Below are 14,904 nucleotides of genomic sequence, written 5' to 3'. Positions count from 1 at the left end.
GCTTGAACGCCCCTTGCTTTAGGGAACGTTCGAGTGCTTGGATCTCCCTTGCTTTAGGGTCCCATTCGGGCGTAAATTCCCAACTTCTAAAAAACACAAACCATAGAGTAACTCGAGTTTCCCTTGCTTTAGGGATTTCCTCGAAATGCTCAAACTCTCTTCTATCTCTCGCCCTCGTGGCATTCTTAAGAACATGTTGAATCCATTCCATAATTAGGCGTATAAGTCTCCAAAGGTCGAGCATCGTGGAGTGCGACTTTAACCTCTGTTCACCTAAAAAACACAAAAACATAGAAAATCTTGAGCCGAACTACGGTCGCTCTGATTCCTTGTAAGGGATACGTAGGCATTGGGTCGCGGGGCCTAAGCGAGCACACTTGTAAATAATTCCTTCTTTTCCCCGTATTTCTTTTTGCATTCATTCGCATTTAGGTTTAGACATAGATACACCCTTTAGATAGAAACAAACATAGGTGGATACCATCGAGTACGATGGGCGTGAGGGGTGCTAACACCTTCCCCTCGCGTAACCGACTCCCGTGCCCTGTTCTCTGGTCGAAAGACCTTGTTCTTGTTCTGAGTTAGGTTTTCTGATATTCCTTTCCCTTATGGGATAAATATATTAGTGGCGACTCTGATTCCATTTTTTCGCGGTAGCGACAACTGGCGACTCTGCTGGGGATGTTGATAGACCTGTTGCTGGTCCATCCTTAGTGAGTCGATCCTAGCCTGCGTTTGTTTGTTTATTTACTGGGTGTTTATCTGTTTTTATGTCTATACCTTGTATATATGTTTACATGTTTACTTTCCTGCGTGCATATCATGTTTATTTCTGTTTGCACATCATGCATATGGATTATATTCTGTGTTCCTTGGGGTCTTCTGGTCTGTTTTGCAGGTTGGGTGGGTTGTTCTATGAGGTAAAAGGCCCACTACCCAGGCCAGTGACACATAGGATTAGCGTGGATGCTCGTGTTGACTCCCGTGGCCCTTGCTACGATCGAGTTCAACATGGGGTACCACAACTGGGCGAGGTTCTTTCATGGAACACTGTGTCTGGCACCCTTGCTGCCACAAACACTTTGTACCCCATGGGAACTGTAGACCCTAGTGACCATTAGGGACCACCTGTCCGTATCTAGAATTCATACCCGTGAGTTTGGGGCGGGACAGGATACTAGCCTTCATCATACCCTGATTTCCATTTTGCAATCTGAAGCCGGAACTTTGAACCTGTTACATTCAGTATTACCCAGATATACAGAGCTGCGAGGGACATTCAGTCTCTCACTACATCACACACGTGACACATGACACATCATGCTATTGCATCCACCTCACTTCATTCGTGGAGAATCCTAAAGTCCATTTCCAAAACAGAAAAGATGTACATACTTTTTGCAAAAAAAAAAAAAAGAAGAAGAAAAGAAAAGAAAAAATAAAATTGAAGAAAAGACTTTAGGATTCTCCCGATGAAATGTACTCCGCCATATCATTTAACATGCATGTTCATTTATTTTTCAGGAACTTTTGGCTTTGTCTCCGACCAACACATGGACCCACCAATGAAGACTGGTAGACGCAACCCCTCTTATTCTTTCCTGAATCCGAATCTGGATTCCCTCGGGTGTCTAGCAAAGAAGATTACGCCTGATGAGACAACCAACTTCAGAAAGGAATATGGGTACATTCTGAGCCTTCTCAAGATGCCGTTCACCAAGTACGAGCAAGAGGGAGTTCATACTTTGCTGCAGTTCTATAATCCTTCCCTTCGCTGCTTCACGTTCACCGACTACCTCTTGGTTCCTACATTGGAAGAGTATTCCCTATTTCTTGGCATCCCTATAAAGAAGGAAGTGCCGTACCATAGCACCATGAAGGCCCCCGATTCCATTGAAATTGCTAAGGCTCTTTATTTGAGCAAGTCGGTCGTGGAAGCAAATCTCACCAAAAAGGGAGGAGGTTTTGGTTTTTGCATGGAGTTTCTGGTTAAAAGGGGTTGTGAGGCTGCCGAAGCAAAGGAATGGGATACATTTAGGGCAATCTTGGCTCTAAGTATATATGGCATCGTGCTGTTCTCAGATGTTCCTAACTTTGTTGACATGAATGCAATTCATATATTTATTCTGCAGAATCCAGTTCCTACACTTTTGGGGGATGTTTATCACTCCATTCATCACAAGAATGGTCTGAAGGGAGGTAAGGGAGGTCTGGTTAGATTATGTGCTCCGTTGTTATACCGATGGTTCAGGTCACATCTGCCTGAGCGTGGAGCTTTCGTTGATAGTAGGCACACATCTAAATGGGCCGAAAGGATTATGGGGCTGAGGGCTAAAGATATTGTCTGGTACAATAGCGCTTTAGATGACAGGGAAGTTATTATGAGTTGCGGAAAGTTCAAAAACGTACCTCTCATGGGTCTTAGGGGCGGAATCAACTATAACCCCGTCTTAGCCCGAAGAACATTCGGATATGCTTTTATCAGTCCGCCTGAACAAGCAGAGATAGCTGAGAACATTTTCTATCATGTGGCCACCAACATTGGACAAATGGCAGAAGCAGTGCAGGCTTGGAAGAGTATTTGCTGGAGAGATAAGAAACATTTTGGTCAGCGAGATTGTGCTACTTATGAGGACTATACTAAGTGGGTCGAATCTGTGGTTGCTGTTCAAGGGATGCCTTTCCCTCCCAAGGATCCTTTGTACCCCCCTGCTGGTAAACAACCCAGCATTGTCTCCATGCCTTGTTATAATCAAACTGTTGAGCAGAATCGGAAATTGACTGAACAAATGGAAACAATGCAAGTTAAGATGAATACTGATAGGCAAGAGAAGCTTTCTGCTCTGCATAAGTTGAAAATGAGAGAAATAGAGCTTGAAGAATTATATGCTAGAGGAAGTACTTCTCATAAGAGGCCAAGAATGACCGTGAATTCTAGAACTACTGAAACCCAAGAGAAGAAGATAAAGGAACATTACGAGGCTCAGTTGGCGGAATTGACTAAAAAGCTCCAGATTCAGACCGAAAATGCCAATTCAGAGAAAACTCGTCGCAAGAAAGCGGACAAACTCTTGTTGGATCGCCAGAATACCATAGAGAAATGTTATGAAGAGATCCGAAAGCTGAAGGGTCAGATAAGAGAAAAAGACCAGAGTAATGCCCAAGCTGAAGAAGAAGCCAGGTATTGGGAGGTGAAGAATCGCCACATGGAGACAATGCATTCCAGAAAAGACCTGCTGATTCAAGAGATCATTAAGAGGCCAACTCGTGCTGAGACCAAGAAGCTCTTTGAAGAAATGAAGGCCTGGAGTGATAAGAACATCGGAGAGAGTCCCCTCCGTCATGTGGACATGGGGGATCCCGCTTAGTGATAGCTTTGTTAGTTGGACCACCACCAGACTTGTTGGATGGGGTTCTTGGTTCCAATTACTTGTTTTGTTGGCTCATGAGAGCGGATTGATTTGTGATTCTGATTATGTCAAAAACTTGGTTATAAATATAATGGATTTTTCTTATTCATTTCTGGTGGTATCTCAGTTCATTCTATTATTCTGTGTTGTTGGTTTGAGGCAAAGCTAAAGTTTCCTAAAAATAATAGCACATGACACATCCATGCACACATACATTTCATGCATTCATGCATAAACAGGTACACCAGATGGTTTTCTTGTTTAACTGATCAAGTTTTCTGTCCGCAGCGATTGCGCCTCCACCTACACATCGCTACAATACAAGGGCTAATCATTCACTGCTAATGGATCAACTAAGGGACGATCTTATTCAGATGAGGACTCAGGTTACTGCTCAGATGGCTCAGTTCATGGAAGTCATGCAAAACATGGCTGATCGCCAAGAAGAACTCAGAATCAGGATGGACACAGTTGCTCAGGTTGTCGCGGACCCCCCGCAAAGAAATCCTGCTGGTATTCGTGTCAATGGTGAACCTGTGATCGGAGGACCTGGTGTAACTCCTCCTGCTGCTAACCAAGGTAATCCTTATGGGCCTCCCCAGCCCATTCCTGAAGGACAAGCCACACAACAAATCAGAAGGGCTGCTGCCATCCCCGTGTTGGAAGAGGATCGACAGGAGGATCTATTCCCTGAAAGTGAGTTGGGATTTCCACATGATGCTGGAAGGTTGTTCAGAGGACTGGAGGAAAGGATGAGGGCCATGGAAGGCCAAGGACTTGGTATGGACATTAATGACTTGGGTTTGGTTCCTGGTGTCCGCGTGCCGCCGAAATTCAAAGTGCCAGATTTTGAGAAGTACAAGGGGAATACTTGTCCCAAGACCCATGTCCGAGCTTACTACCGCAAGATGCATGTCTATTCTGAGGATGAGGGCCTGTTGATGCATTTCTTCCAAGATAGTCTAACTGGGGCATCTTTGGAATGGTATATGAGGCTGGAAAGAGCTAGTATTCGAAGCTGGAGAGACTTGGTTGATGCCTTCATAAAGCAGTATCAATATAATGTTGACATGGCACCCAATCGCACTCAGTTACAGAATCTATCCCAGAAAGCTAATGAGTCCTTCAAAGAATATGCGCAGAAATGGCGCGAGTTGGCAGCTAGAGTCCAGCCACCTATGTTGGAAAGAGAAATGATGGACTTGTTCACCAACACTCTGGAGGGCCAATACTACTCCGCCTGCTCTGCCTCCTCAAGTTTTGCCGAGTTGGTTATGATTGGTGAGCGAATTGAAAGTGGGATTAAGGCTGGTAGAATACAGAATCCAAGTGCTGCTAGCTCCTCTTCTGGGGCAGGAGGGAAGAAACCATATAACGGATTTGCTAAGAAGAGAGAAGGTGAAACGAGTGCTGCTTATTATGGTAAAGGTAAAAGCCATGTTTATCAACAAGTAGCCGCTGTTACTATACCGAGTACTCCTCTTCAACAACAACCACAACAACAGCAGAGGCATCCCCCACGTCAGTATCAGCAAAAGTCGAGGCCACCGAGAATTTTTGATCCCATACCTATGACATATGCACAATTACTCGCTCATCTCTTACATGGGGACTTGGTGCAACTTCGTACCATGGGCCCTCCACCTGCTAAGCTTCCTCCTAACTATGATGCTAATGCCCACTGTGAGTTTCATTCTGGGGCTGCGGGTCATGATATTGAACATTGCATAGGATTCATGCATAAAGTACAGGATCTGCTCGATTCAAAAGCTATTGAGTTCACCCCTACTCAAGGGCCTAATGTTGTTCAAAATCCCATGCCCCCTCATGGGTCTCATGCTGCAAACGCCCTCGATTGTGTTGAAGACACTTGTTTGGTTGAGGACGTGACTAAGTTAGGCTCTCTGTTGCCTTTACTGAAGGTAGAATTACTGAGAATGGGTCTATATGTTGGTTGTGGAGAATTGTGTAATGATTGCATGGCCACTTCCTCAGTTTGTGATAAAGTGAAGAGTGGTATTCAACAGTTGATAGATAGTGGGTATCTACAGTTTGAGCGCGTACGACGGTCTGAGGTATTTGAGAATGAAATCAATGTGCTATCCATCTCGTATACTCCTACTAAGATCCCGATTCCTGCCAGAGCGCCGCCTTTGGTCATCACGTTGCCTGGTCCCGTCCCATATACTAGTGAGAAAGCAATCCCATGGAATTATGGCGGAGAAGTTTTCTACCAAGGGGCCAAGTATGAAGGTAAGGCGCCGGTTGAGAAAGAAGATGTTGATAATGTTGTTGGCACTGGAAGAATGACGAGAAGTGGTCGTATTTTCAATCCTCCCCAGAGTACTTGTGATGACAATACAGAAGCTCTAGCTCAAGCAAAAGGTAAAAGAGTGGCGGAAGATACGGTGAATCCGAGGCAAAGCTCTAACTCTGAAGATACTGTGGCCAAAGAGATGGAAGAGTTCCTAAAGATCATCAAGAAAAGTGAGTATAAAGTGGTTGACCAGCTGAGTCAAACCCAATCTAAGATCTCGATCTTACAGCTGCTCTTATGCTCCGAGACACATCGAAATGCTTTATTGAGGCTCCTAGGCACTGCCTTTGTCCCTCCTGAGATCTCAGTAAATCAGCTTGAAGGGGTTGTGTCTAATATCAATGCTGGAAATGGATTGGGATTCACTGATGCAGATTTGCCTTCTGAAGGTAGAAAACATAATAGAGCTTTGCACATATCGGTGGAGTGCAAGGGGACCATGCTATCTCGTGTTCTTGTTGATAATGGATCTTCTTTGAATGTGTTACCAAAGTCGTCTTTGATGAGGCTAGACTATTCTGGTGTTGAGATAAGGCCAAGTGAATTAACTGTGAGAGCCTTTGATGGCTCGAAGAGGTCGGTGTTTGGGGAGGTTGATTTACCAGTGATGATAGGTCCTCAACTCTTCACTATTACTTTCTTTGTGATGGATATCCACCCGGCTTACAGCTGTCTCCTGGGGCATCCATGGATCCATGCTGCTGGGGCCGTGACTTCCACATTGCATCAGAAACTCAAATTTGCCACTCAGGGGAAGATAGTCACGATATGTGGGGAGGAAGAGCATGTGGTAAGCCATCTTGCGTCTTTCAAATATATTGATGTGGAAGGGGAGGTCCACGAAACACCTTGCCAAGCTTTTGAGGCTGTCCAGACTATCAAGATCCCTTATGTTGAAAAGAAGAAGTTGGAGGCTCCTATGTCTTCACTAAAGGAAGCCAAAGCTGTGGTTGAATCTGGTCATCCTGAAGGATGGGGCCGAGTCTTGGATCTACCAATCAAGCAGGATAAGTGTGGGATTGGATATCAGTTGGGGCAGAGTTCTTCTGATGGGTCCTCCAAGAAGCCCGGAACCTTCGTTCCGATCAAGTTCTCTAGTGCTGGCATCGTCAAGGATCATATTTGTGCTGCTGATGATGATACGGATAGTGATTATGACATTGAAGAATGGATCAAGCCGTGTGTCCCGGGACAGAAGCTTCTCAACTGGTCATCTGAAGACATCATCTCAATTGCTCTTGATCAAAAGTAATACTGTTTGTTCTTTGTTTATCATGCAATAATTCCTGTGTTCTGCCCAAGACACAGTGAACACATGTAGGGCCTCATTTGTTGTTTTTCAATGTTAAAATCATTAATAAAAGGACGTTTTTGCATTCAAATATTTTTGTTCCCTGTCTTTCGTTTTTACTTTTATATTTATAATTAATCAAAAAAAATGGCAACGTGTCTTATTCATCATCATCCCTCCATTCTAAAATAAAGCATAAAACATAATCCATGCAGATCCACTTCTCCTCCAGATTCTATTGACAACGATCTTGCTACGCCTCGTTATGACTTTGACAATCCTATCTACGCCGCTGAAGAAGGGGATGAAGAAGATTGTGAATTGCCTGATGAGTTGGCCAGGTTGTTGAAACAAGAAGAGAAAGTGATCGAGCCACATCAAGAGCCTATTGAGACGGTGAATCTTGGCACCGAAGAGACGAGAAGGGAGGTTAAAATAGGGGCTTCTTTGAATGAGGATGTGAAAGAAAAGTTGATTGGAATGTTGAAAGAGTATTCTGATATCTTCGCATGGTCTTACGAAGATATGCCTGGATTAGATACTGATATTGTCGTGCACAGGTTACCCCTTAAAGAAAATTCTCCGCCCGTCAAACAGAAGCTCAGGAGAACACGCCCCGATATGTCCAAGAAAATCCAAGAAGAGGTGCAGAAGCAGTTTGATGCAGGTTTTCTTGCTGTAACAGTTTATCCACCATGGGTCGCCAACATTGTACCCGTACCTAAGAAAGATGGGAAGGTACGAATGTGTGTTGACTATCGAGATCTGAATAGGGCGAGCCCGAAGGATGATTTCCCGCTCCCTCACATTGATGTATTGGTAGATAATACTGCTCAGTTCTCAGTTTTCTCCTTCATGGATGGTTTTTCTGGTTACAATCAAATAAAGATGGCGCCCGAAGACATGGAAAAGACAACATTCATTACGCCATGGGGCACCTTTTGTTACAAGGTCATGCCGTTTGGATTAAAGAATGCTGGGGCAACCTATCAAAGAGCCATGGTGACATTGTTTCACGACATGATTCATAAAGAAATTGAGGTCTATGTGGACGACATGATTGCAAAGTCCCATACTGAAGAGGAACACCTGGTTCACCTGAAGAAACTGTTTGAGAGGTTAAGAAAGTTCAGGTTGAGGTTGAATCCCAATAAATGTACCTTCGGGGTGAGGTCAGGAAAATTGCTTGGTTTCATTGTTAGTGAGAAAGGTATTGAGGTTGATCCCGCTAAAGTAAAAGCTATACAAGAGATGCCTGAGCCGAGGACTGAGAAACAGGTTCGTGGGTTCCTGGGAAGGTTGAATTATATTGCAAGGTTCATTTCGCACCTTACAGCCACGTGTGAACCTATCTTCAAGCTATTGAGAAAGAATCAGGCAATAAAGTGGGATGACAATTGTCAGAAGGCATTTGATAAGGTTAAAGAGTATTTGCAAGAGCCTCCAATCCTCATGCCTCCAGTGGAGGGTAGACCGTTGATTATGTACCTGACGGTCCTCGAGAATTCAATGGGGTGTGTGCTGGGTCAGCATGACGAGTCTGGTCGAAAAGAGCACGCAATTTATTACCTTAGCAAAAAGTTTACCGATTGTGAATCAAGATACTCACTACTCGAGAAAACTTGTTGTGCTTTGGCATGGGCTGCTCGCCGACTGAGACAGTATATGTTGACTCACACCACTTTATTGATTTCAAAGATGGACCCAATCAAATATATATTTGAAAAACCGGCATTGACAGGGAGGATTGCCCGTTGGCAAATGATCTTGACAGAATATGACATCCAATACACTACTCAGAAGGCCATCAAAAGTAGTGTAATTGCTGATTATCTTGCACATCAACCTGTGGACGATTACCAGTCTATGTACTTTGAGTTTCCCGATGAAGATATAATGTGCGTGGCAGAAACTTCCAAAAGTCAAGATCAAGAGGAAGGACCTGAACCAGGGGCGCGATGGACGCTCGTGTTCGATGGTGCTTCTAATGCATTGGGTAATGGCATTGGAGCTGTGCTTACTTCTCCAACAGGTTTTCATATTCCATTTACGGCCAGGATTTGTTTTGATTGTACTAATAATGTGGCTGAATACGAGGCTTGCATATATGGTATTGAGGCGGCCATTGATTTGAGGATTAAAAATCTCGCAGTTTATGGAGATTCTGCTTTGGTGATTAGTCAGATCAACGGAGATTGGGAAACACGCCACCCCAACTTGATTCCCTATAGAGAACATGTGGTGAAATTGGCTCAATACTTTGATGAGATCACCTTCGATCACATCCCTCGAGAGGAAAATCACTTGGCTGATGCTTTGGCCACTTTAGCATCCATGTTCAAAGTCAAATGGGACAATGAAGCGCCGTCAATTGTGATCAAAAGGTTGGACGAACCTGCATTCTGTGGCGTCATTGATAATGTGCCTGATGAGAAACCATGGTTTTATGACATTAAGAGATTTCTGGAGACCCAAGAGTATCCTGAGGGTGCTTCCCTCACAGATAGGAAAACTCTGAAGAGACTATCTGCCAAGTTCTTCATTGCTGGAGGTGTGTTGTACAAAAGGAATTTTGATTCTGTGTTGCTCAGATGCGTGGATAGACACGAAGCAGCAGAGATCATGCGAGAGGTGCATGAAGGATCCTTTGGTACACACGCAAGTGGACATACCATGGCAAGAAAAATATTGAGAGCAGGCTACTATTGGTCGACATTGGAACATGATTGTTTCAACCATGTGGTGGTATGTTACAAATGTCAAGTGTATGCAGATAAGGTTCATGTACCTCCGGTTCCTCTGAATGTGTTGACATCTCCTTGGCCATTTGCCATGTGGGGCATCGATATGATTGGGGAAATTAAGCCCACCGCCTCTAATGGACATCGTTTCATCCTCGTTGCTATTGACTACTTCACCAAGTGGGTTGAAGCTGCGTCTTATGCAAATGTCTCCAAGCAAGTAGTGACTCGCTTCATCAAGCACCATATAATTTGTCGTTATGGGGTTCCTGAGAGAATTATTACTGATAATGGATCCAACCTCAATAATAATATGATGAAGGAATTATGCGAGAATTTCAAGATTACGCATCATAACTCCTCCCCGTATCGGCCAAAGATGAATGGCGCAGTTGAAGCGGCCAATAAAAACATCAAGAAGATTGTGCAAAAGATGGTGGTCACTTATAAGGATTGGCATGAGATGTTGCCCTTTGCTTTACATGGTTATCGTACCTCGGTGCGCACTTCCACAGGGGCAACTCCCTTCTCGTTGGTATATGGCATGGAAGCGATTCTCCCAGTTGAGGTCGAGATTCCTTCATTAAGGGTATTAACAGATGTGAAGCTCAGCGAAGCCGATTGGGTCCAGACCAGATTTGATCAATTGAACCTCATTGATGAAAAGAGACTAGCGGCCATATGCCATGGGCAAGCCTATCAAAAGAAGATGAAGAGAGCCTTCGACAAGAAGATTCGCCCTCGACATTTTCAGGTTGGTGACCTTGTGCTCAAGAAGATCCTGCCTATTCATAACGATCCTAGGGGAAAGTGGACTCCGAATTACGAAGGGCCTTATGTTGTAAAGAAAGTCTTCTCAGGTGGCGCCATGATCCTCTCAACTATGGATGGCGAAGACTTCCCACTTCCCGTGAATGCCGACGCAGTTAAAAAATACTTCGCATAAACCTGATCAAAAATAAAAATAAAAGAAAAGGAAAAGGTCAGAAAAAGAATGAAAAAGAAATGAAGTACACCCGCTAAGTTGAAAACCCGAAAGGGCGACTTAGGCAAAAAAGGGGTCCTGGTGGATTGAAAACCCGAAAGGGCGGTCCAGGCAAAAGAGGGACAAAAAGCGAATGACTGCGTCGTGCATTAGATCCTCGAGCATAGTTAGTCACTATAATTGGAGGGCTCACAAGGGCAAAGGATCAATCCATTCACCCATTTCGGAAAGCAAAGCAGAAGGAATATCGAAGATCTGCAAGGCATAGCAAGATTGGAACCCAATGGAATCTTTTCTTACGTTGCCATGTTTGTAAATGCTATTTGTTTTTCCTCTTCGGTGGCCCACCTCCTTAAGGAGGCCGCTTCCTGATGTACTCGCCTATGTTAGGCATTTATTTCTTCATTAATAAAAAGATATTTCACTCAAACTTTGTTTTTACACCATTTTACTTTTACCGTTTTGTTTACAAAAACGTCCAATTATTTTGGTAAGCATTGCATTTCTAACATCGAAGTCCTACAAAAGGAACATGAGCTAAAACAAATAGAATCGCTTAAAGATTTTGAGTACTTGGGATGATGGACAAGGTAGGACCATCATACCTGGGGCATATTTGCTTGATTCGTTTTGCAGGAACCTCCGATCATTCAGCATAGTCAGATGCCAGTACCCACGCTTCAAGAACCCAGAGGTCTCCTTTCCTTCAGGTACCAGAGTTTATTTCTCTGGAGCCAAGGCTCAAATGCTCCGCAGTGTTGATTAAATTCCCTTATTCTTCGACAACGATGTGGAAGTTCAAAAAGAGAGGTGCAACCTTCAAAATTTCCAAACAAGATGACGACACGGCCCCTCTGGTGTAAGTTCCCCCCTACAGAAGTGACGTACTGGGGTTCGTCCTAGAAACCATCTGGTGACCTTACAAAGTCAAGAAAGCAAAGAGAGTCCCCACAGAGTGCTTAGAACGGAAAGCTCTCTCCGATTGTTCATCCGTCATTTCTGCATATAGTAATCATTGCATTCACATTGCATCTACAAATGCGTATCATTTCCATGAAAATGGAGCATTGCGCCATGGAAAAACTCAAACATGCATCAATGCATAAACCAAGTTTATATGTGCTTCCAAGGCACAAAGTAACACATCCCCAGTAAGAGTCTAGTCGTTACTAGTCTCCTTCAGTCAAGCCCAACGATTATTGGCATCTTTCTCCTTGAAGTCCCATGATTATGGGCATCCTTCAAATTCTGGTTGTTACCAGCGAAAGTCCTATGGTTATAGGCATCCTTTGGTTGAGTCTAGTTGTTACTAGCCTTTTCCTTAAAGTCCTGTGGTTACAGGCATCCTTCGGTCGAGTCTAGTGGTTACTAGCCTTTCCCTTAAAAGTCCCATGGTCATGGGCATCTTTCAAAGTCTGGTTGTTACCAGCAAAAGTCCTGTTGTTACAGGCATTCTTTGGTCAGTACTAGTCGCTACTAGTCTGTTCCTTTAAAGTCCTGTGGTTACAGGCATCCTTCAAAATCTGGTTGTTACCAGTAAAAGTCCTATGGTTATAGGCATCCTTTGGTTGAGTCTAGTGGTTACTAGCCTTTTCCTCAAAGTCCTGTTGTTACAGGCATCCTTTGGTTAGGTCTGATCGTTATTGGTCCTTTTCTTCAAAGTCTGGTTGTTACCAGCAAAGTCCTGTTGTTACAGGCATCCTTTGGTTAGGTCTGATTGTTGTTGGTCCACTCCCTCAAGGTCTGGTTGTTACCAGCGAAAGTCCTATTGCTATAGGCATTCTTTGGTCAGTCTTATTTGTTACTAGTCTGTTCCTGAAAGTCCTGTGGTTACAAGCATCCTTCGGTCAGGTCTGATTGTTATTAGTCCTTTTCTTCAAAGTCCGGTTGTTATCGGCACTTAACAGTGTCCCTTATTTGGAATCAGTGGTAACTGGTGTCCTCTTTCAAAATCAAAATTACAAATATCACCTCAGAGTTGTTACTCCTGAACGCAAATTTTTGGTACTCTTGGGTATTCAATCCACTTACACCTCTCATGTCCAGAACTTATGTCGTTCGTACATTCAAGTCTAAGAAGATTGAATAGGGGCAGCTGTTGCACCCCGAAATTTGCCCATTTATTTATTTATTCCTGATTGGCCTTCACATCACATTCATACACATACCTCATCTAGGACATTCATCCGTTACATTCATCCATATCACAATTATTGCTCAAGAAAATTGACAAAAGAGGCTGAGGTTGAGGAAATTCTTGGTTAAGAAGAATCAGATCTGAGGTCTTATTGAAGAGGATCATTTTCATTGGTATACTCCTAAAATCAGGGCTTCATCATTTCCAAGTCAAAGCTTTGATTCAAAGATACAATTCTCAAGTTCATCAGGATTTCCAATTAGGGCTTTGACCAAAGTCAACCCTGTTGACTCTTTGGTCGAAATTTAATCAGGAGATGATTTTTGGATATGAAAAGTGGTTGCTTTGAAGAAATATTCATTGAAGCTTCTTTGGTTGAGAATTGATTGAGAATTGGATCAGAGGCGGATTAATCGGGAAATTCACCTGAAACTGGAAAGAATCAGAAAAATTGACCTTTTGGTCAAAATCAGGGTCAACTGTCAAATATAGATTTTAGACGAAAATCGGTCAAAGAAAGTCCATGGAATGAAATAAAATCAAGAAAATGTCAAAGTTACCAAAAGTGGAAAGTAGTTGAAATGTGAAATTTCCATAAAAGGCAAGTTCTATACTTAGGAAAATTCTTGAAAGGTTGAAGATTTGGTTGATTAGCTCACTTCATGCAGATATTGCCCGCATCTCAAGACATTTTTTCAAGAAAGTCTCAACATGAAAGTTGCTCAAATCATGGTCCTCTACAATTCTCTAGTTGGGAGTTTTCTCATTCGAGGTCAGGTTAAAGAGATAAGAGACGAGAAAGTTGGAAGAATCACATGGAAACCATATTCCATACATAGAAAAATTTTGAGAGTTTGAAACTTGTCAAGCAGCTGACTTTGACCCCAGTTTGCACGCACTTCTAGGCCTCAATTCAAAACAAGGTCAATATAAAAAGTGTTCATTTCATAGCCCTCTACAATATTGTAGTTGGGAGTTTTGTCAAAAGAGGTGTGAATAGAGAGATATAAAGGAAAGAAGTTTGAAGAAATTCATTTGTGCAAGTCATATCGCATGGCAAATTTCTGGGCAGCAGGCAAGCATTTCTACGAACACGTGGTGTGCCAAACTTCAAGCTGATTATAGAGAGGCACAAAGACTCATCAGGTGCACACTTGGTATGGATCTCCTCTACTCCGTGTTCTCTACACAATAAGACAAGAACCATGTTTATTGAATGTGGAATGAATGAATTAGAAGGTTTCAAAGTGGTGATTAGGCAAAGATATTTCATGGCGCATAGCTGGGCAAGAATTCAAGGCACGCACGAGGCATTTTGTCAAGCATGTGGCGGGTCGTTTTCAAAGTCAATTGTAGAGAGATATAAGCATCATATGAGAGCAAGTCCAGCACCATCCTCTTCTCCTCCATGCCCTTTATCCATTAAAACCGGAATCGAGCAAAATGGATGCGTGTGCAATCATTCATGAGGCATTAAAGTCATGCCTTAATCTAGTCACGATTTACCCAGTTTCTGAGGCCAGTTCAAGACACGCGCGCACAAAGCTCCTGCAGTGATGACACCATGAGTTTAAAGGCATTTTTATCATCTTTCCAAGCATTATTATGAGAAGTCTCCAGCACAAAATTCTCTCTACTATGTGTCCTCTTCATGTTGATACCGAATTCGAAACAATTGATGGTTGGTGGTGAGAATTATGTGCAAACAAAGTCATCCATGCAAGGTGTTGGAAAGATGTGCATGCATTGTTGTCAACAGTCACCACCCCATAAGTTGCCGTGCAATTGCTAGGTACATGGAAAGCAGATACAAAACTTACTGGAAATATCACAAACGTGTTCACTAAGTTTTGGGAAAAGGAAAAGCTACAAGTCCCACTCCACACATTCACAAAAAAAACAAGTTCCCACACTTGCTATATAAGGACACACACGATTCACTCTCATGATTTTTTTTTCCCTCACCCTATGCTCTCTTCTCTCTCACTTCTCTCTCTCTGCGCACCCCTCCATTCAGTTCACA

The 14,904-nt window shown here is 43.2% G+C and overlaps 2 protein-coding genes across 2 annotated transcripts; both read left to right on the top strand.

Annotated features, from left to right (window-relative positions):
• The first annotated feature begins 1,553 nt into the window (after positions 1-1,553).
• LOC131626402 (uncharacterized) lies at positions 1,554-3,368 on the top strand. The gene is made up of 2 exons (XM_058897217.1): positions 1,554-2,715; positions 2,872-3,368. Exons 1-2 carry the CDS (start codon positions 1,554-1,556, stop codon positions 3,366-3,368), a joined length of 1,659 nt encoding a protein of 552 aa, XP_058753200.1.
• Positions 3,369-3,754: 386 nt separating this feature from the next.
• LOC131626401 (uncharacterized) lies at positions 3,755-10,705 on the top strand. The gene is made up of 2 exons (XM_058897216.1): positions 3,755-6,975; positions 7,234-10,705. The coding sequence occupies exons 1-2, from the start codon at positions 3,755-3,757 to the stop codon at positions 10,703-10,705; spliced, it is 6,693 nt and encodes a 2,230-aa protein (XP_058753199.1).
• Positions 10,706-14,904: the final 4,199 nt, after the last annotated feature.

The sequence above is a fragment of the Vicia villosa genome, unplaced genomic scaffold (assembly GCF_029867415.1).
Source record: "Vicia villosa cultivar HV-30 ecotype Madison, WI unplaced genomic scaffold, Vvil1.0 ctg.000286F_1_1, whole genome shotgun sequence".
Taxonomy (NCBI): Eukaryota; Viridiplantae; Streptophyta; class Magnoliopsida; order Fabales; family Fabaceae; genus Vicia; species Vicia villosa.
The sequence above is the reverse complement of the archived record's forward strand: the minus strand, read 5'-3'. Positions and strand labels throughout refer to the sequence as shown.